We start from the raw sequence: 23,408 nt of genomic DNA on the forward strand, positions 1-23,408 counted from the left end.
GTAATATTATAATATATCATAATAATATAGACTGTTTTACCACTCCGTAGGATGACTAATGGAACCAGCTATACCTTAAATAATAGTTAGTTACCTAGCTAGTGCTAGCTGGTGTTAGCTTACCCTGGTATAAGTGAATAAATTATTCTACAAACAATTTGTAGCCTCTATTTAACTTGGAACCGTTCGTTGTTGAATGTTCTCCAACGATACTGGAAACATATTTAAAATTCAGTCTCGGCAGCGACGACAGGGATGAAGTAAACACACGCTCCATGCTGAGGTGAATTGACAACAACTATCTTCTGCGAGTACCGGAACTTGTTTTACCCGGCGGTGACGTATTTCCACTTTGTTGTGAAAAGGGCCTATTCTCGTTCTCTGTATCACTCCGCGGACGCGTTGTCAAGTAACGGCATGTACATATATTCACGATAACACACTCCCTCTCGTGTTCTATTTCTCAATTAGCTGCCAATCAAAAAGTTAGGCTGCCGTCAATATAGAATAAACCAGGGGTCACCCACGTCATGAGTCGGCCGCGGGCTTGTTTAAAAAATTGCTCACTATAGTGCGAAGCGCTGCATCGTTTGTTTTTGCTACTATTATAGATTGTCCGCGGTTGCTAGCGGTCTTCCCGCTTAGCAATTGACACTCACACACGCAACTTTCGTTCGCCACCACCCCCCCCCCCCCCCCCCCCCCCCCCCCCCGCTCAACAACTTTCGTTCAAAAATGGAGTCATCGCAAAACTAAAACACGACTTTCCCAATGTAAAATTCATTCATTGCATAGCTCACCGACTGGAATTAGCTGTGCATGACTCCTTGAAATCTGTGTGTGGATGCAATCATTTTGAAATGTTCATCTCAAAACTATACAGCTTATTTCATCAGTCACACAAAACTGCTAGATTGCTACAGGAAGCAGCAGATGACCTTAACATTCAAATTTTGAAGATTGGCCAGGTCTTCACTGTAAGGTGGGTTGCTAGTAGTTTTAATGCAGTGAGAGCTGTGTGGAGGAGTTACCCAGCTCTGGCAAAACATTTTACAACTGAGAGTGAGAACAAGTGTCATTCTGACAGTGTGAGGAAGAAGTACACTGGGCTGTTGAAGCACCTCACCAGAGCTGGTTTTTTGTCTGATTTGGCCTGCATGAAAGATGTTTTAAGAGAACTACAGAGCCTCTCTTTGAAGCTGCAGCGAAGAGACACAACACTTGTTGACAGCAACAACTTTATCCAACAGACAACTGAAATTCTAACTGCAATGAAACTGCAAGGTGGAAAATCAGCAACAAAGGCCCAACAGAGCATTTTGACTGGTCTGTTTAAAGGTGTTAAGTTTACTGGTGAGAGAGCAGGAAAAATAAACAGCCCTCAGTTTTACCAAGCAGTTGTTGACAACTTGAATGCCCGCCTACCAAGTGATGATCTTGTTCAATTACTGAGGCCTCTACACAAGTCCAGTTGGCCACAAAAGCGTGAAGAGCTTATCTTGTTTGGTGAGACTGAAGTGCACAAGATGGCAAAACTCCTTGGTGAACCTACCAGAGAAGCAATTGAGGAATTCAGAGAGTACAAACTACAAGGGACACAAGAGGGAGAGATTCTGAAGAGACTTCTAATTGCCAGTAAGACCTACTTAGCTACCTCTGCCGAATGTGAGAGGGGGTTTTCAGCTGTTAATGACATGACAGGAAATCACGAAATAAACTCCGTGCAAAGAGTCTGTCTTCTCTTCTTTTTGTGGACATTAATGGACCACCTTTGGAGATCTTTGACCCTACTCCTTTTGTGATGTCCTGGTTAAAAGCTGGACATCGCCTTTCAACATCTTGGGTGACTGGGAGGAAACCACAAGAAAGTGAGCCTAAACCTTTGTGGTCAATTTTTTAAGGTAAGACTTATTTTATATATTTTTATTAGGCTATTTTGAAAATCAACAATTTTAAAAGGCATTAGCCAAGCTATATAAATGCATTCCTATTGTTCAACTTAACATTAAATACTGTAGTCCCAGTGTCAAAATAAAGTGGATGAGATGGGACAAAAAAAGCCTTATCTGCAGGAATTTTAAGTTACATTGTCATTTTCTATTTGTATTGAATGAAATCAATAAATTATTCCTGTGGGAGAGATCATGTAGAATATAAATAAAATTTTGATGGCAAGAAATCTGAGGAAAGATAGCAGTCAATAGCATTGTGTGTGTTTTTGCAGGATTAACTGTGGATTTTGTTGTATAATATATTATGACTATAAAGGTTATTGTGTGATATGTGCTACATACAGCTGATGTAATAGATTTATCATTTACGTGCTGTAGACATTACAGTAAGAAAGCAAGACACTGTAAGGATGGTAAGACTTCAGTTTACTGAAGCATGTGCTTGCGCTGTACTGGTTTTCATTTACACCCTGAAAAAAACTTGACCCTGTTGGAAAAAAGAAAATTAAAGGCTAATAACTTGATGTGTCAATTTAGTGTTTTTCAGGAAGACTGTGGGAAAGCAGGAGTAAGGAGGCCTCAGTGGCCTTGAGGAGAACAGAAGGGGCCTATTCAGTGCAGGATGTGTAGCAAGCAGTTTTTAGATAACCAGGCACACAGGCTGGGAGAAGAGGAGCAGGTGATTTTCCATGGAGAGCAGCCAGGATTGGGGAGTTATCGAAACTTATGGACAGAGGGTATGAAAGAAAGGACATCGCCCAGCACGAGAGGCTTTTCGCTTGGACACTGCTGAGATCCACTTGGGTTAGGTAGATTCCTAGGCAAACTAGCACCAGTGCACTGAAGAGTTTGTACCACGTATACTTCTATTATATTGCATTCATTATATTCTATATAAATCATTTTAAAAGAACTTTTGTTGTCAAGACTTTGCTTGGACCACTCAGTCAAAAACCAGTCGGTTCATCGGGGCGGTGTTGGGGCCCGTCTGGGTCGGAGAAGAAAATTCCCAAAACTTGTTGCTGTTATAACATAAATCCTTTACATTTGTTAGGTTATGAAACCCACATTACTCCATCAATCAACGATCAAACTATCCAAGTGAATAAAGAAAAAATGATCAAATATATCACATTTACTTTGTTCAAAACTTGAAATATCAAATAACTGAAAAATGCACCCGAACTGAAAAATGCTCCCTCTGAAAAAGACTGAAGCGCAGCGATTTATTTAGCCACAACAAAGCAGCTTTTACTGCCGTTTCGTTTGTGGTTGTGAACACATCGCAGTTTGCTTTTTAATTCTTTGACAATTCGTCGTTTTACTTGATGTTTAATTTTGGCATACTTAGTTTAACATTTAACATTTTAGCTTTACTCAAATCAAGACTTCTTCAGTTCAGCGGTGTTCCTGTCAGGTCATATAGATCAGGTTGCTAGGGCAACCATGGTCGTTAACACCTCTTTGTGTGTTCAAGGAGATGGAAGACCCAACTTCTTTTGGGGGGGGGACACTTCCAAACTTTACCTTTATATTTAATGGTAAGTAGCTCTTAATATGTTTATAAATAAATATATATATATATATATATATATATATATATATATATATATATATATATATAGTACTCTTTATTTCCTTTGTATAATTTCCTTATATTTGATGCATTACATTCAGTCACTAATGGACTAAAGACAAATAATATTCATCTCAAATTGCAGTATGTTACATTAATGTTTGGTTTGGTCCATGTGTAAGCTATTCAGGGTTACCAAAGGTTCAGAACATCAATTCATAGCATTTCGATGTCTGCCCCTAGATTTCCTCCTGCGTCGTTTCCCAAAGCGCTACCGTAATACCGCGTGTATGCGCGTAAATGAGCTTTCAGTGTAAATAGCGCGACCGAGCTGTTGCGAAGCTGCGCTCGGCCTCACAAAATAAGACAATTGCAAATCTAAATGAAAAAATTATTGAATGTGATTTTTTTTTATTCGCATGCATGCATGGAACGTTTAAATGAAAATTTAGGAATACACTGCCATTTTGCGCATTACATTTTTTGTTTAGGAGCTGAAATGCTTCCAAATCTGAGGGATAAGTCTTGGGAAGTGATGTGCTTACATATATTTTGCTATAGGAAAATGCTTGAAAGTCATGCAAAGGATCCTATATATATAATTTCTACAGTAAAAATATTTGAAAAGCAATTTATGAGCATTTTAGATATATTTAATTAAGGTTCAGAACAGCTTTGATAAGATCAACTCTTTTGGACAGGGACTGTGTGATATTTCACATTTTGTGGAGCAATTTATTTTCATTTGTCTCCCTCTGGACAGTGCTGCCTGTAGATATCTGCTCTGCTGTAGATTATGATGGACTAGATCAGGTGTGGCTGAAATAATAGCTAAAAAAACCCCAAATAATAGCTACTCCCTTAATGAAAATGCCCGAACATTTTGGATAGCTTTGAACACTTTCATGTTTAGTAGTTTGAATTTCATATGAAATATTAAAATGCTATTGTGATTTTTATCTCTGCATACAGAAGTGAATTTGCCCTGTTACCAGTTCTCCTTCCTCTCCACACAGGGGTCTCATGAATGCTTGTATTAAGGTTCTTGCTAATTTTCTGACGAATTATTTGTTGTTAGGACCATTGCAACAATAATATTTACCAATTTTGGGTGTGGGCCATTTTTCACCCAGGAGAAACACGGACTTGAAATAGGAGGAAATATTTTTGACTTGAAATCTCTCAGAGAACCCATTCTCAAAACTGGCTACAGGTTTCATTCAAATGCAAATGAAATGCTTTGTCCTTGATCATGACTCAGCACAGGACTGGGTATCTAGACCACGTAGCGACTGCTGTGTACTCCCAAAATGTAAATTGGGTAAATACTTCACAGGTTCCTTTTGTACATTAAATTGGCTTAAATTGCTGCGTCCTTCAACACAGACCTGAAGTTAAAGCTCAGTGTGTCAGTCTGGCGGACTTGAGTAGAGTCAAAAACACGATCATATTGTTTTCTTTGTTTTTAAATATTCCACTAGTATACACAGACTGAAATAATTTGTACGACGCCGGTGAAATACACAAAGTAAAGGCTCCACGCGTGGTCATAAAACAAGGCAGGATTTGTTGGTGGAGATTAACGTGAAAAGGATGGCCATGAATATTATGATTGTATATCGACATATTTGTTTGAATATTCGTATTTTATCACAACGTTTATTTTGAAAATTGTAAGGCTAGCTAGGCCTAACTTGTCCGTACCTAACGCAGCCACCCAGTAACTTTAACCAGTTTGCCAAATATTTTAACTATATTATATAATTATTTGTGCAGATAAAACCTCTTCCGAATTCTTGCTGAATCTAGGCTATTTTGTGTAGTTAATCGCACAACAGCACTTTGATATTTAAGATGTTCTTTTGTTTCCTCTGTATTCAACTAAACGTTCACGCAGTCACTCAGTCCGCATCACATTACTGCACCCGCGTGTGCTGTGTCCGCTTAGAATGACTGTGCACGAGTGTGTTCTCTGATCATACATTGGTAGGAATATGAAATATAAGATTTTTAAAGATACGGTTTAGGCTACGTGTAAGTAACATTGTTACATAGTTTCTAATATTTTTTGCAAATAACCGTTCACATTCCATTGTAACTCTTGTCTGCAAATGTTACTTAGTGACTGTGTTAAGAACAAAGTCATAGCTGCATTCAGTTTTCCAAATAAACGTCGTGATGAAATAAATGCAAAGATTTAAGTATCTGCGTTGTATAATGAACGTTAACGGATAAAGGTCTATGTATACCAATGCGAGTCATTTTACACTGAATTAATGTATGTCGCTAGTAAAGGCATACAAGACATGTTTTAAAAAGGACCTATTAGCCCATTTTGGTTTTCCCTTTCTTTTAATGTGTTTTGCACCTTGTGTATATAGACGGCCTGCAAAGTTACAAAACCCAGAGTGACCAACTCTTGTCCCAAATGAACCATTTTTCTCAGGTGTGTGGAAGATCTCGCCGGAGTTTCAGCCATGTTCTTTGTAACAAGATGAGCGCTTCCTGTTCACAGACAGCAGTGACTCGCCCTCAACGCGCAGCAGCGTCTGGAGGTTCTGTGGCCACGTTGTGAAGGAAATTTACCCGAAGAGGATAGCAGAGGGATATTCTGGTTTTATATCGACAGGTATGTTCAAATTTTCGTATTTTATTATAACGCTTGTCTGGAAAACTGTTAAAATGGCTAGAGAGGACTAATTTGTTCGTAGCTAACACAGCCACTAACGTTAACCAGTTTGCTAACTATATTAGCTATTCATTTGTGCACATGAAACCTCTTTCGAATTCTTGCTGAATGTAGGTTATTTTGTGTAGTTAATCGCACAACAGCACTTTGCTATTTTATCTGTTTTTCTGTTTCCTCTGCATTCAACTAAACGTTCACGCCGTCACTCGCACCGTCGTGTCTGCTTAGTCGCGCGAGACCGTAGGGTGTGCTGTTGTCCAAAATGGTGCTTGCGCGCTCCAGTGTGTTATGATAATGGCGATGTGAAATATCAGATTTAGTTTAGTTTTAGACTACACGTAAATAGCATTTTGAAATAGGCCTGAAAGACCGTTTTTAGTTGTGTGGTCAAGTCGAGAAGACGTTCACGTCGTTCTGCGTTGTGAAGGAAATCTGCTCGGCCACAAAGACGCCAGTGGATGAAATTCATGTTTAAAGCAGTTTTTTCCTATTACTCGAATATTTATTATGCGCCCGGTACTTCACGGAGGACTTGTACAAAAATGGTGCGAAGTTCGATGCTTGGCTTTTCATATTTTATTTATTTCCTATGTAAGGAGCACTTGCAGCTTTGTGTGACGCTACCAAAGACGGACTCGGCGAGCCTGTAAGTATTTGTGTTTGTGGATTTGTAAAGTTTAAAGTAAACAAGGTGTGCTATCTACTAGTGTTGCGCGACTTCGGCTAACGGATCTTGGTGTGCTACAGTGGTTCTGTTTATCAGGCATCGGTTTCATTAAAAGTTCAGATGTGATCAAAATGTCGAACAGTGTTCGAGTCGAGGTGCACTTGTGGTGACAAACTCCAGGTTAATTATGCAAGCGCAAATCCCCTGTTGCTGGCCGGTAAACGGCTTGGAAACCCCTAGACAGAAAAGTAGTGCGTGAAAATTAGTCGTGCTTAAAAGATCCATAAGAGGAGAGTTCGCCTGCAGACGAATGATCATTATCATTTAAACTCTTTATTGACTTGCCATTATTTATTCTAGTGGATAACAGCGTGGTTTTGCATCATTTTCAAGCGGACGAGACGTGTAGTGGCGGAACAGCTCTGGGCGTTGGTCAAGCCGAGCAGACGTTAGGCGGAATACACGGTGCATGCACGATATCGTGTGTTTTATTGTATTCATTTTGCTTTACAGTTTGTGAATTTTAAGCTGGTTAGTGTAGCTTTTTGGAAATGTAACGAGAGAAGAGGGGAGCTTATAGAAGTGAAAACACGATCGCACCCCTATACATGTGAGAGTGAGGGAGACGTGTGTAATTTGAAACGAGCGTCCTGAGCCCTTCATCCAAGAGGCGGGGTTAATGGTGATACTTCAACCAGCCACTAGAGGGCGCCCGACAATTGCAAATGGTGGCTTCACTTTTCACCCGCTGTCGTCCAGTGCACTTAAGTCTTTGACGCAACTGCCATTTTCTATTTGAACAAGGAATAGACTGACGCTTCTGCTGTAATGGTCGTTTACGTTTTTAAGTCAGAACAGTTTTGTGTCTAAGCAGTTAAGGAGATGTACTACTCACGAATTGCTATAAACTACTTGTATTCGATTGGTCGATCAGCAACCTTATTAACATGTCTGAACCCTTGACTTTTCACACCCCTGCACTGCGTGTAGCACAACCTTTCTCGATGAACTCATGACTGTAACTTGATCTTTGTTTAGAGTCCTTCCGTTTTCATGCAAAAACCGTGTTGCGTTGTAGAACCGTAGTGGGGATTATCGATGCTTTGAACGGCTACCCTCGGTTCGGCGGCCGACTGGTATCGCTTCTCGGCCTTTTGGCTAAGATCAAGTGTAGTATCTGTTCTTATCAGTTTAATATCTGATACGTCCCCTACCCGGGGATCATATATTAAATTGATTTTTGGAACAGGGAGATGGAATAGGGGCTTGCTCCGTCCACTCCACGCATCGACCCGGTATTGCAGTACCTCCGGGAACGGTGCACTTCCCCCCCTCTATTCTGTAAAGGAAAGTTCTCTATCTTATTTATTTTATGTCGTTTTTCTAACGTTTATCTTGTATGTGTGGAATATCTCACATCCTTGAAATGTTATTAAAATAGTCGCTCCAATTAAGAAATTCTCTCGGCGACTGCACTGTTACCTCCAGATAACGCTCTTATTCTCACTTGTCTTCTGGCCACTGAGGGTAAAGCGGGAGGAGTTGAGCGCGTGAATTCATTAACCAAAAGTAAAAGGCAGCGAGCACCAAGAAAAGCCATTGAAAGCTTCATTTCTCCACACCGTTTAATAATACGTCACTCTGCCACATTGGACCGTTGTGAATTTGGCTCCCTTAGGATTTTGCTGTACATCAAACCATTAATAACGTCTCAACGTCCTATGGCTAATTGCATATACCGGAGCCGTGCATCATGGGAAACGTCTTCACAGTTTTGTCTACAGTCGCCTCAGCCCGCCCTCCGTGGTGATAAATATTCGAATCCTTGCGACGTGATTGGTAGTCTACAGTGAATCCGTCCGATGTGATTGGTAGTCTACAGTGAATCCGTGCGATGTGATTGGTAGTCTACAGTCAGAGTCCCGGTCGACCGTAGACTCTGGGCCAATCGGAAGATTTACCGGTCTACGTTGCATTTCTGTAGACTCGTCTCCAAAATTTGGACTCCAAAGCGAAGAAAAAAACAATGAAAGAAGAGACGCGTTAAAGCAGTATGTGGTTATATATGTTTTTGTTCGCCTTTCGTTTCGACTGTGTTGAGTTGTTTAATGAAAGGAGAACTTACCCTTCCAGTGAATAACGTGGCTTTTGTTGATCTGGTCCCTCTGTATACCAGGAACTCATACTTACCTGGCAGGGGAGATACCATGATCAAGAAGGTGGTTCACCCAGGGCGAGGCTCAGCCATTGCACTCCGGTTGTGCTGACCCCTGCGAATTCCCCAAATGTGGGAATCTCGACTGCATAATTTCTGGTAGTGGGGGACTGCGTTCGCGCTCTCCCCTGATTTACTCTGGTTAAAAGTAGAACTGTTCTTGTTTATTGCTTGAGTTTGTGGAGAAGATGTTGAATTTCAATCAAGGGAGATATAAGGAAGGTATTCATAAAAAATCATACGTATCTCAATAAATTTCTTTGCCACATTTTATACATAAGTATCAAATGCAATAGTATGCAAAACGTAAAACTGAAAATATTTCAAGTTTATAATTGGAGTACAATGTGGATGCCACAGTTGTTGTTTGCTGTTTGCAGGCCCGTTGACAGTCTTGCTGGGGCCCGGGACAAGAAAGTTTCATGTCCCCCCCCCCCCCCCCCCTGCGCACGTCATTTGAATTTCCTCTGTGCCAGACAATCCTTCTGTTAGGTCATACAGTATATAATATAGCCACACATCAAAGCTGTTTCTGACAGCTCACTGGTTTATACTTGACGCGTCGCCAGCGGCGCGAGAGTTCGCGCGAAAATGACGTAATCGCAGTGGCTCCGCCCATACGGGAGTGCCTCACGCGCTGTCGGTTCGCGAGGTCGTGCACCTCTCGAATTTTGTAACTTTGCGCGCGCCGCGCTTCAGCGCCATGAACAAAGTCATGTTTGTAGGGTTCATACACCTTTATAAGGTGGAATTCAAGCACGTGTACGTCACTTTAAAGGTCCATTTCAATATTTTCCACCACGTTAAACTTAATTAAGTTAAATATTTATACATATACTCGAAATGATTCGAAATAATTCGCTTTTTATCACATTATTTAATGGTTGTTTATTTTCAAAACGCCCAATCTTAACGTCTTCACGAGAACTTCAGTCAGACAGCTATTTGTTGTGAAACGAAGTAGTTACAATTTCAAGCATTTTCAAGTACTTTAGCCTAAATTCCAGCACTTTTCAAACCTGGAACACAATGCAACTTTAAAATTCGTCAGGTAAATGTTTTTCCTTTCTTTTCTGCGCTCCAGATTTCTGTATTTACTTTAACTATCCACCACTGTATTTCCCGCTGTTGGGCCAGTACCAGCCGGCTACGGTCGGTGCTGGATCAAACCATTTTCCAGTGGGAGGCGGGGGTGTATGCACTTAATGGAAAATATGCAGATAGGTAAAAAACATATATATTTGAGCCATTGAGCTTATTATGAGTACATAATTTTATATTAATGAAAGATTTCAAGATTATTTAAAAATTATAGACTTTAAATAAAAAATAAATTGCTGGGCTCTTTGATGGGCCCCCCTGGCCCTAGGGCCCGGGACAACAGACCCGGTTGTCCCCCCCTGTCGACGGGGCTGTTTAGCTGTGTAGCTAGATGACTGAGAGGAACTGAATTACTTCAAAAATCATATAAAGTTTTTTCTCTCTCTGAGGAATAATTATGCAACGTTTCTCTGCATGGGGCATTTATAAGTATACGGCTGTATGGCTAGGTGAACTATGGTGAGTTCCTTCTACAACATAAGGTGGAACTAGCTATGGCTATCCGTCCATACGTTGAGTAAATACAGATGCTACAACTTAAGCACGCCAGCTGTGCGCACGTGCAGTATTGCACAGTTCCAAGCCGGCGTGTTGACGTTTCCTCTTAGCTGGACGCACGTTTCTGCATGCTGGGGGGTTTTTGGCGGAGGGGAGGGGAGAGCAGGGGAGGGGGGGGGGGGCAGATAGTAATAGAGAGGTAAGAATAATTTTAAAAAACCTGAGTGACAAATCGCAAGTAGACAGAAGGAGCAAAGATGAAAGTCAACACTTATGAGCAGAGAAAAAGCTTACAGCACCTGGTATTCCCAGGCGGTCTCCCATCCAAGTACTAACCAGGCCCGACCCTGCTTAGCTTCCGAGATCAGACGAGATCGGGCGTTCTCAGGGTGGTATGGCCGTAAGCGAGAGACGATGTTTAAAATGGCCCTTTTATACAAGACGCTCACAAAGTGATTATACAGAGGACAAACCTCTAAGTCGTTCACGAAATGATCTAATCGCGTCTTAGGAAATGCCTTTGCTGTTTTTCATTTGCCCTAACCTGTTACTTTCAGTAATGTGGCAAGTGCTTATTTAGCTGTGTAGCTGGATGACTGAGAGGAACTGAATTACTGCAAAAATCATATAAAGTTTTTTCTCTCTCGGAGGAATAATTATGCAACGTTTCTCTGCATGGGGCATTTATAGGTATACGGTTGTATGGCTAGGTGAACTATGGTGAGTTCCTTCAACAACATAAAGCCTGGTTTATACTTGACGCGCCGCGAGAGTCCGCGCGGCGAAAATGACGTAATCGCTGAGGCTCTGCCAGTGCGCGAGGTCGTGCACCTCTCGAATGTTGTAACTTCGCGCGCCGCGCTTCAGCGCGATCGACAAAGTCATGTTTGCAGGTTTCATACGCCTAAACAAGGTGGAATTAAAGCACTTGTACGGCACTTTCAAGGTCCATTTCAATATTTTCCAGCACGATAAACATAATTAAGTTAAATATTAATACATATACTCGAAATGATTTGAAATAATTCGCTTTACACCGCTCGCGCAGGGTCGCGCGAGGTGGGCGCGAGCGGAGTAGGCGTTTAAACTTTCGCGAACGTCGTTGCAGTGTTCTCCGAAAATGACGGAGCACGCCAGCTGTGCGCACGCGCAGTATTGCACAGTTCCAAGCCGGCGTTTTGACGTTTCCTCTTAGCTGGACGCACGTTTCTGCATGCTGGGGGGTTTTTGGCGGAGAGGAGAGGAGAGCAGGGGAGGGGGGGGGGGGGCAGATAGTAATAGAGAGGTAAGAATAATTTTAAAAAACCTGAGTGACAAATCGCAAGTAGACAGAAGGAGCAAAGATGAAAGTCAACACTTATGAGCAGAGAAAAAGCTTACAGCACCTGGTATTCCCAGGCGGTCTCCCATCCAAGTACTAACCAGGCCCGACCCTGCTTAGCTTCCGAGATCAGACGAGATCGGGCGTTCTCAGGGTGGTATGGCCGTAAGCGAGAGACGATGTTTAAAATGGCCCTTTTATACAAGACGCTCACAAAGTGATTATACAGAGGACAAACCTCTAAGTCGTTCACGAAATGATCTAATCGCGTCTTAGGAAATGCCTTTGCTGTTTTTCATTTGCCCTAACCTGTTACTTTCAGTAATGTGGCAAGTGCTTATTTAGCTGTGTAGCTGGATGACTGAGAGGAACTGAATTACTGCAAAAATCATATAAAGTTTTTTCTCTCTCGGAGGAATAATTATGCAACGTTTCTCTCCATGGGGCATTTATAGGTATACGGCTGTATGGCTAGGTGAACTATGGTGAGTTCCTTCAACAACATAAAGCCTGGTTTATACTTGACGCGCCGCGAGAGTCCGCGCGGCGAAAATGACGTAATCGCTGAGGCTCTGCCAGTGCGCGAGGTCGTGCACCTCTCGAATGTTGTAACTTCGCGCGCCGCGCTTCAGCGCGATCGACAAAGTCATGTTTGCAGGTTTCATACGCCTAAACAAGGTGGAATTAAAGCACTTGTACGGCACTTTCAAGGTACATTTCAATATTTTCCAGCACGATAAACATAATTAAGTTAAATATTAATACATATACTCGAAATGATTTGAAATAATTCGCTTTACACCGCTCGCGCAGGGTCGCGCGAGGTGGGCGCGAGCGGAGTAGGCGTTTTAAACTTTCGCGAACGTCGTTGCAGTGTTCTCCGAAAATGACGGAGCACGCCAGCTGTGCGCACGCGCAGTATTGCACAGTTCCAAGCCGGCGTTTTGACGTTTCCTCTTAGCTGGACGCACGTTTCTGCATGCTGGGGGGTTTTTGGCGGAGAGGAGAGGAGAGCAGGGGAGGGGGGGGGGGGGCAGATAGTAATAGAGAGGTAAGAATAATTTTAAAAAACCTGAGTGACAAATCGCAAGTAGACAGAAGGAGCAAAGATGAAAGTCAACACTTATGAGCAGAGAAAAAGCTTACAGCACCTGGTATTCCCAGGCGGTCTCCCATCCAAGTACTAACCAGGCCCGACCCTGCTTAGCTTCCGAGATCAGACGAGATCGGGCGTTCTCAGGGTGGTATGGCCGTAAGCGAGAGATGATGTTTAAAATGGCCCTTTTATACAAGACGCTCACAAAGTGATTATACAGAGGACAAACCTCTAAGTCGTTCACGAAATGATCTAATCGCGTCTTAGGAAATGCCTTTGCTGTTTTTCATTTGCCCTAACCTGTTACTTTCAGTAATGTGGCAAGTGCTTATTTAGCTGTGTAGCTGGATGACTGAGAGGAACTGAATTACTGCAAAAATCATATAAAGTTTTTTCTCTCTCGGAGGAATAATTATGCAACGTTTCTCTGCATGGGGCATTTATAGGTATACGGCTGTATGGCTAGGTGAACTATGGTGAGTTCCTTCAACAACATAAAGCCTGGTTTATACTTGACGCGCCGCGAGAGTCCGCGCGGCGAAAATGACGTAATCGCTGAGGCTCTGCCAGTGCGCGAGGTCGTGCACCTCTCGAATGTTGTAACTTCGCGCGCCGCGCTTCAGCGCGATCGACAAAGTCATGTTTGCAGGTTTCATACGCCTAAACAAGGTGGAATTAAAGCACTTGTACGGCACTTTCAAGGTCCATTTCAATATTTTCCAGCACGATAAACATAATTAAGTTAAATATTAATACATATACTCGAAATGATTTGAAATAATTCGCTTTACACCGCTCGCGCAGGGTCGCGCGAGGTGGGCGCGAGCGGAGTAGGCGTTTAAACTTTCGCGAACGTCGTTGCAGTGTTCTCCGAAAATGACGGAGCACGCCAGCTGTGCGCACGCGCAGTATTGCACAGTTCCAAGCCGGCGTTTTGACGTTTCCTCTTAGCTGGACGCACGTTTCTGCATGCTGGGGGGTTTTTGGCGGAGAGGAGAGGAGAGCAGGGGAGGGGGGGGGGGGGCAGATAGAAATAGAGAGGTAAGAATAATTTTAAAAAACCTGAGTGACAAATCGCAAGTAGACAGAAGGAGCAAAGATGAAAGTCAACACTTATGAGCAGAGAAAAAGCTTACAGCACCTGGTATTCCCAGGCGGTCTCCCATCCAAGTACTAACCAGGCCCGACCCTGCTTAGCTTCCGAGATCAGACGAGATCGGGCGTTCTCAGGGTGGTATGGCCGTAAGCGAGAGACGATGTTTAAAATGGCCCTTTTATACAAGACGCTCACAAAGTGATTATACAGAGGACAAACCTCTAAGTCGTTCACGAAATGATCTAATCGCGTCTTAGGAAATGCCTTTGCTGTTTTTCATTTGCCCTAACCTGTTACTTTCAGTAATGTGGCAAGTGCTTATTTAGCTGTGTAGCTGGATGACTGAGAGGAACTGAATTACTGCAAAAATCATATAAAGTTTTTTCTCTCTCGGAGGAATAATTATGCAACGTTTCTCTGCATGGGGCATTTATAGGTATACGGCTGTATGGCTAGGTGAACTATGGTGAGTTCCTTCAACAACATAAAGCCTGGTTTATACTTGACGCGCCGCGAGAGTCCGCGCGGCGAAAATGACGTAATCGCTGAGGCTCTGCCAGTGCGCGAGGTCGTGCACCTCTCGAATGTTGTAACTTCGCGCGCCGCGCTTCAGCGCGATCGACAAAGTCATGTTTGCAGGTTTCATACGCCTAAACAAGGTGGAATTAAAGCACTTGTACGGCACTTTCAAGGTCCATTTCAATATTTTCCAGCACGATAAACATAATTAAGTTAAATATTAATACATATACTCGAAATGATTTGAAATAATTCGCTTTACACCGCTCGCGCAGGGTCGCGCGAGGTGGGCGCGAGCGGAGTAGGCGTTTAAACTTTCGCGAACGTCGTTGCAGTGTTCTCCGAAAATGACGGAGCACGCCAGCTGTGCGCACGCGCAGTATTGCACAGTTCCAAGCCGGCGTTTTGACGTTTCCTCTTAGCTGGACGCACGTTTCTGCATGCTGGGGGGTTTTTGGCGGAGAGGAGAGGAGAGCAGGGGAGGGGGGGGGGGGGCAGATAGTAATAGAGAGGTAAGAATAATTTTAAAAAACCTGAGTGACAAATCGCAAGTAGACAGAAGGAGCAAAGATGAAAGTCAACACTTATGAGCAGAGAAAAAGCTTACAGCACCTGGTATTCCCAGGCGGTCTCCCATCCAAGTACTAACCAGGCCCGACCCTGCTTAGCTTCCGAGATCAGACGAGATCGGGCGTTCTCAGGGTGGTATGGCCGTAAGCGAGAGACGATGTTTAAAATGGCCCTTTTATACAAGACGCTCACAAAGTGATTATACAGAGGACAAACCTCTAAGTCGTTCACGAAATGATCTAATCGCGTCTTAGGAAATGCCTTTGCTGTTTTTCATTTGCCCTAACCTGTTACTTTCAGTAATGTGGCAAGTGCTTATTTAGCTGTGTAGCTGGATGACTGAGAGGAACTGAATTACTGCAAAAATCATATAAAGTTTTTTCTCTCTCGGAGGAATAATTATGCAACGTTTCTCTCCATGGGGCATTTATAGGTATACGGCTGTATGGCTAGGTGAACTATGGTGAGTTCCTTCAACAACATAAAGCCTGGTTTATACTTGACGCGCCGCGAGAGTCCGCGCGGCGAAAATGACGTAATCGCTGAGGCTCTGCCAGTGCGCGAGGTCGTGCACCTCTCGAATGTTGTAACTTCGCGCGCCGCGCTTCAGCGCGATCGACAAAGTCATGTTTGCAGGTTTCATACGCCTAAACAAGGTGGAATTAAAGCACTTGTACGGCACTTTCAAGGTCCATTTCAATATTTTCCAGCACGATAAACATAATTAAGTTAAATATTAATACATATACTCGAAATGATTTGAAATAATTCGCTTTACACCGCTCGCGCAGGGTCGCGCGAGGTGGGCGCGAGCGGAGTAGGCGTTTAAACTTTCGCGAACGTCGTTGCAGTGTTCTCCGAAAATGACGGAGCACGCCAGCTGTGCGCACGCGCAGTATTGCACAGTTCCAAGCCGGCGTTTTGACGTTTCCTCTTAGCTGGACGCACGTTTCTGCATGCTGGGGGGTTTTTGGCGGAGAGGAGAGGAGAGCAGGGGAGGGGGGGGGGGGGGCAGATAGTAATAGAGAGGTAAGAATAATTTTAAAAAACCTGAGTGACAAATCGCAAGTAGACAGAAGGAGCAAAGATGAAAGTCAACACTTATGAGCAGAGAAAAAGCTTACAGCACCTGGTATTCCCAGGCGGTCTCCCATCCAAGTACTAACCAGGCCCGACCCTGCTTAGCTTCCGAGATCAGACGAGATCGGGCGTTCTCAGGGTGGTATGGCCGTAAGCGAGAGACGATGTTTAAAATGGCCCTTTTATACAAGACGCTCACAAAGTGATTATACAGAGGACAAACCTCTAAGTCGTTCACGAAATGATCTAATCGCGTCTTAGGAAATGCCTTTGCTGTTTTTCATTTGCCCTAACCTGTTACTTTCAGTAATGTGGCAAGTGCTTATTTAGCTGTGTAGCTGGATGACTGAGAGGAACTGAATTACTGCAAAAATCATATAAAGTTTTTTCTCTCTCGGAGGAATAATTATGCAACGTTTCTCTCCATGGGGCATTTATAGGTATACGGCTGTATGGCTAGGTGAACTATGGTGAGTTCCTTCAACAACATAAAGCCTGGTTTATACTTGACGCGCCGCGAGAGTCCGCGCGGCGAAAATGACGTAATCGCTGAGGCTCTGCCAGTGCGCGAGGTCGTGCACCTCTCGAATGTTGTAACTTCGCGCGCCGCGCTTCAGCGCGATCGACAAAGTCATGTTTGCAGGTTTCATACGCCTAAACAAGGTGGAATTAAAGCACTTGTACGGCACTTTCAAGGTCCATTTCAATATTTTCCAGCACGATAAACATAATTAAGTTAAATATTAATACATATACTCGAAATGATTTGAAATAATTCGCTTTACACCGCTCGCGCAGGGTCGCGCGAGGTGGGCGCGAGCGGAGTAGGCGTTTAAACTTTCGCGAACGTCGTTGCAGTGTTCTCCGAAAATGACGGAGCACGCCAGCTGTGCGCACGCGCAGTATTGCACAGTTCCAAGCCGGCGTTTTGACGTTTCCTCTTAGCTGGACGCACGTTTCTGCATGCTGGGGGGTTTTTGGCGGAGAGGAGAGGAGAGCAGGGGAGGGGGGGGGGGGGCAGATAGAAATAGAGAGGTAAGAATAATTTTTAAAAACCTGAGTGACAAATCGCAAGTAGACAGAAGGAGCAAAGATGAAAGTCAACACTTATGAGCAGAGAAAAAGCTTACAGCACCTGGTATTCCCAGGCGGTCTCCCATCCAAGTACTAACCAGGCCCGACCCTGCTTAGCTTCCGAGATCAGACGAGATCGGGCGTTCTCAGGGTGGTATGGCCGTAAGCGAGAGACGATGTTTAAAATGGCCCTTTTATACAAGACGCTCACAAAGTGATTATACAGAGGACAAACCTCTAAGTCGTTCACGAAATGATCTAATCGCGTCTTAGGAAATGCCTTTGCTGTTTTTCATTTGCCCTAACCTGTTACTTTCAGTAATGTGGCAAGTGCTTATTTAGCTGTGTAGCTGGATGACTGAGAGGAACTGAATTACTGCAAAAATCATATAAAGTTTTTTCTCTCTCGGAGGAATAATTATGCAACGTTTCTCTGCATGGGGCATTTATAGGTATACGGCTGTATGGCTAGGTGAACTATGGTGAGTTCCTTCAACAACATAAAGCCTGGTTTATACTTGACGCGCCGCGAGAGTCCGCGCGGCGAAAATGACGTAATCGCTGAGGCTCTGCCAGTGCGCGAGGTCGTGCACCTCTCGAATGTTGTAACTTCGCGCGCCGCGCTTCAGCGCGATCGACAAAGTCATGTTTGCAGGTTTCATACGCCTAAACAAGGTGGAATTAAAGCACTTGTACGGCACTTTCAAGGTCCATTTCAATATTTTCCAGCACGATAAACATAATTAAGTTAAATATTAATACATATACTCGAAATGATTTGAAATAATTCGCTTTACACCGCTCGCGCAGGGTCGCGCGAGGTGGGCGCGAGCGGAGTAGGCGTTTAAACTTTCGCGAACGTCGTTGCAGTGTTCTCCGAAAATGACGGAGCACGCCAGCTGTGCGCACGCGCAGTATTGCACAGTTCCAAGCCGGCGTTTTGACGTTTCCTCTTAGCTGGACGCACGTTTCTGCATGCTGGGGGGTTTTTGGCGGAGAGGAGAGGAGAGCAGGGGAGGGGGGGGGGGGGCAGATAGTAATAGAGAGGTAAGAATAATTTTAAAAAACCTGAGTGACAAATCGCAAGTAGACAGAAGGAGCAAAGATGAAAGTCAACACTTATGAGCAGAGAAAAAGCTTACAGCACCTGGTATTCCCAGGCGGTCTCCCATCCAAGTACTAACCAGGCCCGACCCTGCTTAGCTTCCGAGATCAGACGAGATCGGGCGTTCTCAGGGTGGTATGGCCGTAAGCGAGAGACGATGTTTAAAATGGCCCTTTTATACAAGACGCTCACAAAGTGATTATACAGAGGACAAACCTCTAAGTCGTTCACGAAATGATCTAATCGCGTCTTAGGAAATGCCTTTGCTGTTTTTCATTTGCCCTAACCTGTTACTTTCAGTAATGTGGCAAGTGCTTATTTAGCTGTGTAGCTGGATGACTGAGAGGAACTGAATTACTGCAAAAATCATATAAAGTTTTTTCTCTCTCGGAGGAATAATTATGCAACGTTTCTCTCCATGGGGCATTTATAGGTATACGGCTGTATGGCTAGGTGAACTATGGTGAGTTCCTTCAACAACATAAAGCCTGGTTTATACTTGACGCGCCGCGAGAGTCCGCGCGGCGAAAATGACGTAATCGCTGAGGCTCTGCCAGTGCGCGAGGTCGTGCACCTCTCGAATGTTGTAACTTCGCGCGCCGCGCTTCAGCGCGATCGACAAAGTCATGTTTGCAGGTTTCATACGCCTAAACAAGGTGGAATTAAAGCACTTGTACGGCACTTTCAAGGTACATTTCAATATTTTCCAGCACGATAAACATAATTAAGTTAAATATTAATACATATACTCGAAATGATTTGAAATAATTCGCTTTACACCGCTCGCGCAGGGTCGCGCGAGGTGGGCGCGAGCGGAGTAGGCGTTTAAACTTTCGCGAACGTCGTTGCAGTGTTCTCCGAAAATGACGGAGCACGCCAGCTGTGCGCACGCGCAGTATTGCACAGTTCCAAGCCGGCGTTTTGACGTTTCCTCTTAGCTGGACGCACGTTTCTGCATGCTGGGGGGTTTTTGGCGGAGAGGAGAGGAGAGCAGGGGAGGGGGGGGGGGGCAGATAGTAATAGAGAGGTAAGAATAATTTTAAAAAACCTGAGTGACAAATCGCAAGTAGACAGAAGGAGCAAAGATGAAAGTCAACACTTATGAGCAGAGAAAAAGCTTACAGCACCTGGTATTCCCAGGCGGTCTCCCATCCAAGTACTAACCAGGCCCGACCCTGCTTAGCTTCCGAGATCAGACGAGATCGGGCGTTCTCAGGGTGGTATGGCCGTAAGCGAGAGATGATGTTTAAAATGGCCCTTTTATACAAGACGCTCACAAAGTGATTATACAGAGGACAAACCTCTAAGTCGTTCACGAAATGATCTAATCGCGTCTTAGGAAATGCCTTTGCTGTTTTTCATTTGCCCTAACCTGTTACTTTCAGTAATGTGGCAAGTGCTTATTTAGCTGTGTAGCTGGATGACTGAGAGGAACTGAATTACTGCAAAAATCATATAAAGTTTTTTCTCTCTCGGAGGAATAATTATGCAACGTTTCTCTGCATGGGGCATTTATAGGTATACGGCTGTATGGCTAGGTGAACTATGGTGAGTTCCTTCAACAACATAAAGCCTGGTTTATACTTGACGCGCCGCGAGAGTCCGCGCGGCGAAAATGACGTAATCGCTGAGGCTCTGCCAGTGCGCGAGGTCGTGCACCTCTCGAATGTTGTAACTTCGCGCGCCGCGCTTCAGCGCGATCGACAAAGTCATGTTTGCAGGTTTCATACGCCTAAACAAGGTGGAATTAAAGCACTTGTACGGCACTTTCAAGGTCCATTTCAATATTTTCCAGCACGATAAACATAATTAAGTTAAATATTAATACATATACTCGAAATGATTTGAAATAATTCGCTTTACACCGCTCGCGCAGGGTCGCGCGAGGTGGGCGCGAGCGGAGTAGGCGTTTAAACTTTCGCGAACGTCGTTGCAGTGTTCTCCGAAAATGACGGAGCACGCCAGCTGTGCGCACGCGCAGTATTGCACAGTTCCAAGCCGGCGTTTTGACGTTTCCTCTTAGCTGGACGCACGTTTCTGCATGCTGGGGGGTTTTTGGCGGAGAGGAGAGGAGAGCAGGGGAGGGGGGGGGGGGGGCAGATAGAAATAGAGAGGTAAGAATAATTTTAAAAAACCTGAGTGACAAATCGCAAGTAGACAGAAGGAGCAAAGATGAAAGTCAACACTTATGAGCAGAGAAAAAGCTTACAGCACCTGGTATTCCCAGGCGGTCTCCCATCCAAGTACTAACCAGGCCCGACCCTGCTTAGCTTCCGAGATCAGACGAGATCGGGCGTTCTCAGGGTGGTATGGCCGTAAGCGAGAGACGATGTTTAAAATGGCCCTTTTATACAAGACGCTCACAAAGTGATTATACAGAGGACAAACCTCTAAGTCGTTCACGAAATGATCTAATCGCGTCTTAGGAAATGCCTTTGCTGTTTTTCATTTGCCCTAACCTGTTACTTTCAGTAATGTGGCAAGTGCTTATTTAGCTGTGTAGCTGGATGACTGAGAGGAACTGAATTACTGCAAAAATCATATAAAGTTTTTTCTCTCTCGGAGGAATAATTATGCAACGTTTCTCTGCATGGGGCATTTATAGGTATACGGCTGTATGGCTAGGTGAACTATGGTGAGTTCCTTCAACAACATAAAGCCTGGTTTATACTTGACGCGCCGCGAGAGTCCGCGCGGCGAAAATGACGTAATCGCTGAGGCTCTGCCAGTGCGCGAGGTCGTGCACCTCTCGAATGTTGTAACTTCGCGCGCCGCGCTTCAGCGCGATCGACAAAGTCATGTTTGCAGGTTTCATACGCCTAAACAAGGTGGAATTAAAGCACTTGTACGGCACTTTCAAGGTCCATTTCAATATTTTCCAGCACGATAAACATAATTAAGTTAAATATTAATACATATACTCGAAATGATTTGAAATAATTCGCTTTACACCGCTCGCGCAGGGTCGCGCGAGGTGGGCGCGAGCGGAGTAGGCGTTTAAACTTTCGCGAACGTCGTTGCAGTGTTCTCCGAAAATGACGGAGCACGCCAGCTGTGCGCACGCGCAGTATTGCACAGTTCCAAGCCGGCGTTTTGACGTTTCCTCTTAGCTGGACGCACGTTTCTGCATGCTGGGGGGTTTTTGGCGGAGAGGAGAGGAGAGCAGGGGAGGGGGGGGGGGGGGGGCAGATAGTAATAGAGAGGTAAGAATAATTTTAAAAAACCTGAGTGACAAATCGCAAGTAGACAGAAGGAGCAAAGATGAAAGTCAACACTTATGAGCAGAGAAAAAGCTTACAGCACCTGGTATTCCCAGGCGGTCTCCCATCCAAGTACTAACCAGGCCCGACCCTGCTTAGCTTCCGAGATCAGACGAGATCGGGCGTTCTCAGGGTGGTATGGCCGTAAGCGAGAGACGATGTTTAAAATGGCCCTTTTATACAAGACGCTCACAAAGTGATTATACAGAGGACAAACCTCTAAGTCGTTCACGAAATGATCTAATCGCGTCTTAGGAAATGCCTTTGCTGTTTTTCATTTGCCCTAACCTGTTACTTTCAGTAATGTGGCAAGTGCTTATTTAGCTGTGTAGCTGGATGACTGAGAGGAACTGAATTACTGCAAAAATCATATAAAGTTTTTTCTCTCTCGGAGGAATAATTATGCAACGTTTCTCTCCATGGGGCATTTATAGGTATACGGCTGTATGGCTAGGTGAACTATGGTGAGTTCCTTCAACAACATAAAGCCTGGTTTATACTTGACGCGCCGCGAGAGTCCGCGCGGCGAAAATGACGTAATCGCTGAGGCTCTGCCAGTGCGCGAGGTCGTGCACCTCTCGAATGTTGTAACTTCGCGCGCCGCGCTTCAGCGCGATCGACAAAGTCATGTTTGCAGGTTTCATACGCCTAAACAAGGTGGAATTAAAGCACTTGTACGGCACTTTCAAGGTCCATTTCAATATTTTCCAGCACGATAAACATAATTAAGTTAAATATTAATACATATACTCGAAATGATTTGAAATAATTCGCTTTACACCGCTCGCGCAGGGTCGCGCGAGGTGGGCGCGAGCGGAGTAGGCGTTTAAACTTTCGCGAACGTCGTTGCAGTGTTCTCCGAAAATGACGGAGCACGCCAGCTGTGCGCACGCGCAGTATTGCACAGTTCCAAGCCGGCGTTTTGACGTTTCCTCTTAGCTGGACGCACGTTTCTGCATGCTGGGGGGTTTTTGGCGGAGAGGAGAGGAGAGCAGGGGAGGGGGGGGGGGGGGGGGGCAGATAGTAATAGAGAGGTAAGAATAATTTTAAAAAACCTGAGTGACAAATCGCAAGTAGACAGAAGGAGCAAAGATGAAAGTCAACACTTATGAGCAGAGAAAAAGCTTACAGCACCTGGTATTCCCAGGCGGTCTCCCATCCAAGTACTAACCAGGCCCGACCCTGCTTAGCTTCCGAGATCAGACGAGATCGGGCGTTCTCAGGGTGGTATGGCCGTAAGCGAGAGACGATGTTTAAAATGGCCCTTTTATACAAGACGCTCACAAAGTGATTATACAGAGGACAAACCTCTAAGTCGTTCACGAAATGATCTAATCGCGTCTTAGGAAATGCCTTTGCTGTTTTTCATTTGCCCTAACCTGTTACTTTCAGTAATGTGGCAAGTGCTTATTTAGCTGTGTAGCTGGATGACTGAGAGGAACTGAATTACTGCAAAAATCATATAAAGTTTTTTCTCTCTCGGAGGAATAATTATGCAACGTTTCTCTCCATGGGGCATTTATAGGTATACGGCTGTATGGCTAGGTGAACTATGGTGAGTTCCTTCAACAACATAAAGCCTGGTTTAT

General features: G+C 44.3%; 1 protein-coding gene and 14 non-coding genes across 15 annotated transcripts; 3 read left to right on the top strand and 12 right to left on the bottom strand.

Moving 5' to 3' along the window:
* Positions 1-734: 734 nt before the first annotated feature.
* LOC143475486 (E3 SUMO-protein ligase KIAA1586-like) lies at positions 735-2,673 on the top strand (the record flags this gene model as incomplete). The annotated part of the gene is made up of 2 exons (XM_076973339.1): positions 735-1,901; positions 2,490-2,673. A coding segment is annotated over one exon (1,068 nt), but the record flags the coding sequence as incomplete, so codon positions are not given.
* Positions 2,674-8,022: 5,349 nt separating this feature from the next.
* On the top strand, positions 8,023-8,213 carry LOC143475809 (U2 spliceosomal RNA). Its single transcript, XR_013121125.1, has one exon. It is a non-coding gene; the product is annotated as a U2 spliceosomal RNA (small nuclear RNA).
* An 853-nt stretch (positions 8,214-9,066) lies between these two features.
* On the top strand, positions 9,067-9,230 carry LOC143475803 (U1 spliceosomal RNA). Its single transcript, XR_013121121.1, has one exon. It is a non-coding gene; the product is annotated as a U1 spliceosomal RNA (small nuclear RNA).
* A 1,755-nt stretch (positions 9,231-10,985) lies between these two features.
* On the bottom strand, positions 10,986-11,104 carry LOC143475843 (5S ribosomal RNA). Its single transcript, XR_013121153.1, has one exon. It is a non-coding gene; the product is annotated as a 5S ribosomal RNA (ribosomal RNA).
* Positions 11,105-12,071: 967 nt separating this feature from the next.
* Positions 12,072-12,190, bottom strand: LOC143475855 (5S ribosomal RNA). The gene has a single exon (XR_013121164.1). It is a non-coding gene; the product is annotated as a 5S ribosomal RNA (ribosomal RNA).
* A 968-nt stretch (positions 12,191-13,158) lies between these two features.
* On the bottom strand, positions 13,159-13,277 carry LOC143475867 (5S ribosomal RNA). The gene has a single exon (XR_013121175.1). It is a non-coding gene; the product is annotated as a 5S ribosomal RNA (ribosomal RNA).
* A 967-nt stretch (positions 13,278-14,244) lies between these two features.
* Positions 14,245-14,363, bottom strand: LOC143475879 (5S ribosomal RNA). The gene has a single exon (XR_013121186.1). It is a non-coding gene; the product is annotated as a 5S ribosomal RNA (ribosomal RNA).
* Positions 14,364-15,330: 967 nt separating this feature from the next.
* LOC143475806 (5S ribosomal RNA) lies at positions 15,331-15,449 on the bottom strand. The gene has a single exon (XR_013121123.1). It is a non-coding gene; the product is annotated as a 5S ribosomal RNA (ribosomal RNA).
* Positions 15,450-16,417: 968 nt separating this feature from the next.
* On the bottom strand, positions 16,418-16,536 carry LOC143475818 (5S ribosomal RNA). Its single transcript, XR_013121130.1, has one exon. It is a non-coding gene; the product is annotated as a 5S ribosomal RNA (ribosomal RNA).
* Positions 16,537-17,503: 967 nt separating this feature from the next.
* LOC143475830 (5S ribosomal RNA) lies at positions 17,504-17,622 on the bottom strand. The gene has a single exon (XR_013121141.1). It is a non-coding gene; the product is annotated as a 5S ribosomal RNA (ribosomal RNA).
* A 967-nt stretch (positions 17,623-18,589) lies between these two features.
* On the bottom strand, positions 18,590-18,708 carry LOC143475835 (5S ribosomal RNA). Its single transcript, XR_013121146.1, has one exon. It is a non-coding gene; the product is annotated as a 5S ribosomal RNA (ribosomal RNA).
* A 966-nt stretch (positions 18,709-19,674) lies between these two features.
* Positions 19,675-19,793, bottom strand: LOC143475836 (5S ribosomal RNA). Its single transcript, XR_013121147.1, has one exon. It is a non-coding gene; the product is annotated as a 5S ribosomal RNA (ribosomal RNA).
* Positions 19,794-20,761: 968 nt separating this feature from the next.
* Positions 20,762-20,880, bottom strand: LOC143475837 (5S ribosomal RNA). Its single transcript, XR_013121148.1, has one exon. It is a non-coding gene; the product is annotated as a 5S ribosomal RNA (ribosomal RNA).
* A 970-nt stretch (positions 20,881-21,850) lies between these two features.
* LOC143475839 (5S ribosomal RNA) lies at positions 21,851-21,969 on the bottom strand. The gene has a single exon (XR_013121149.1). It is a non-coding gene; the product is annotated as a 5S ribosomal RNA (ribosomal RNA).
* A 972-nt stretch (positions 21,970-22,941) lies between these two features.
* Positions 22,942-23,060, bottom strand: LOC143475840 (5S ribosomal RNA). Its single transcript, XR_013121150.1, has one exon. It is a non-coding gene; the product is annotated as a 5S ribosomal RNA (ribosomal RNA).
* Positions 23,061-23,408: the final 348 nt, after the last annotated feature.

The sequence above is a fragment of the Brachyhypopomus gauderio genome, chromosome 14 (genome assembly GCF_052324685.1).
Source record: "Brachyhypopomus gauderio isolate BG-103 chromosome 14, BGAUD_0.2, whole genome shotgun sequence".
NCBI lineage: Eukaryota > Metazoa > Chordata > Actinopteri > Gymnotiformes > Hypopomidae > Brachyhypopomus > Brachyhypopomus gauderio.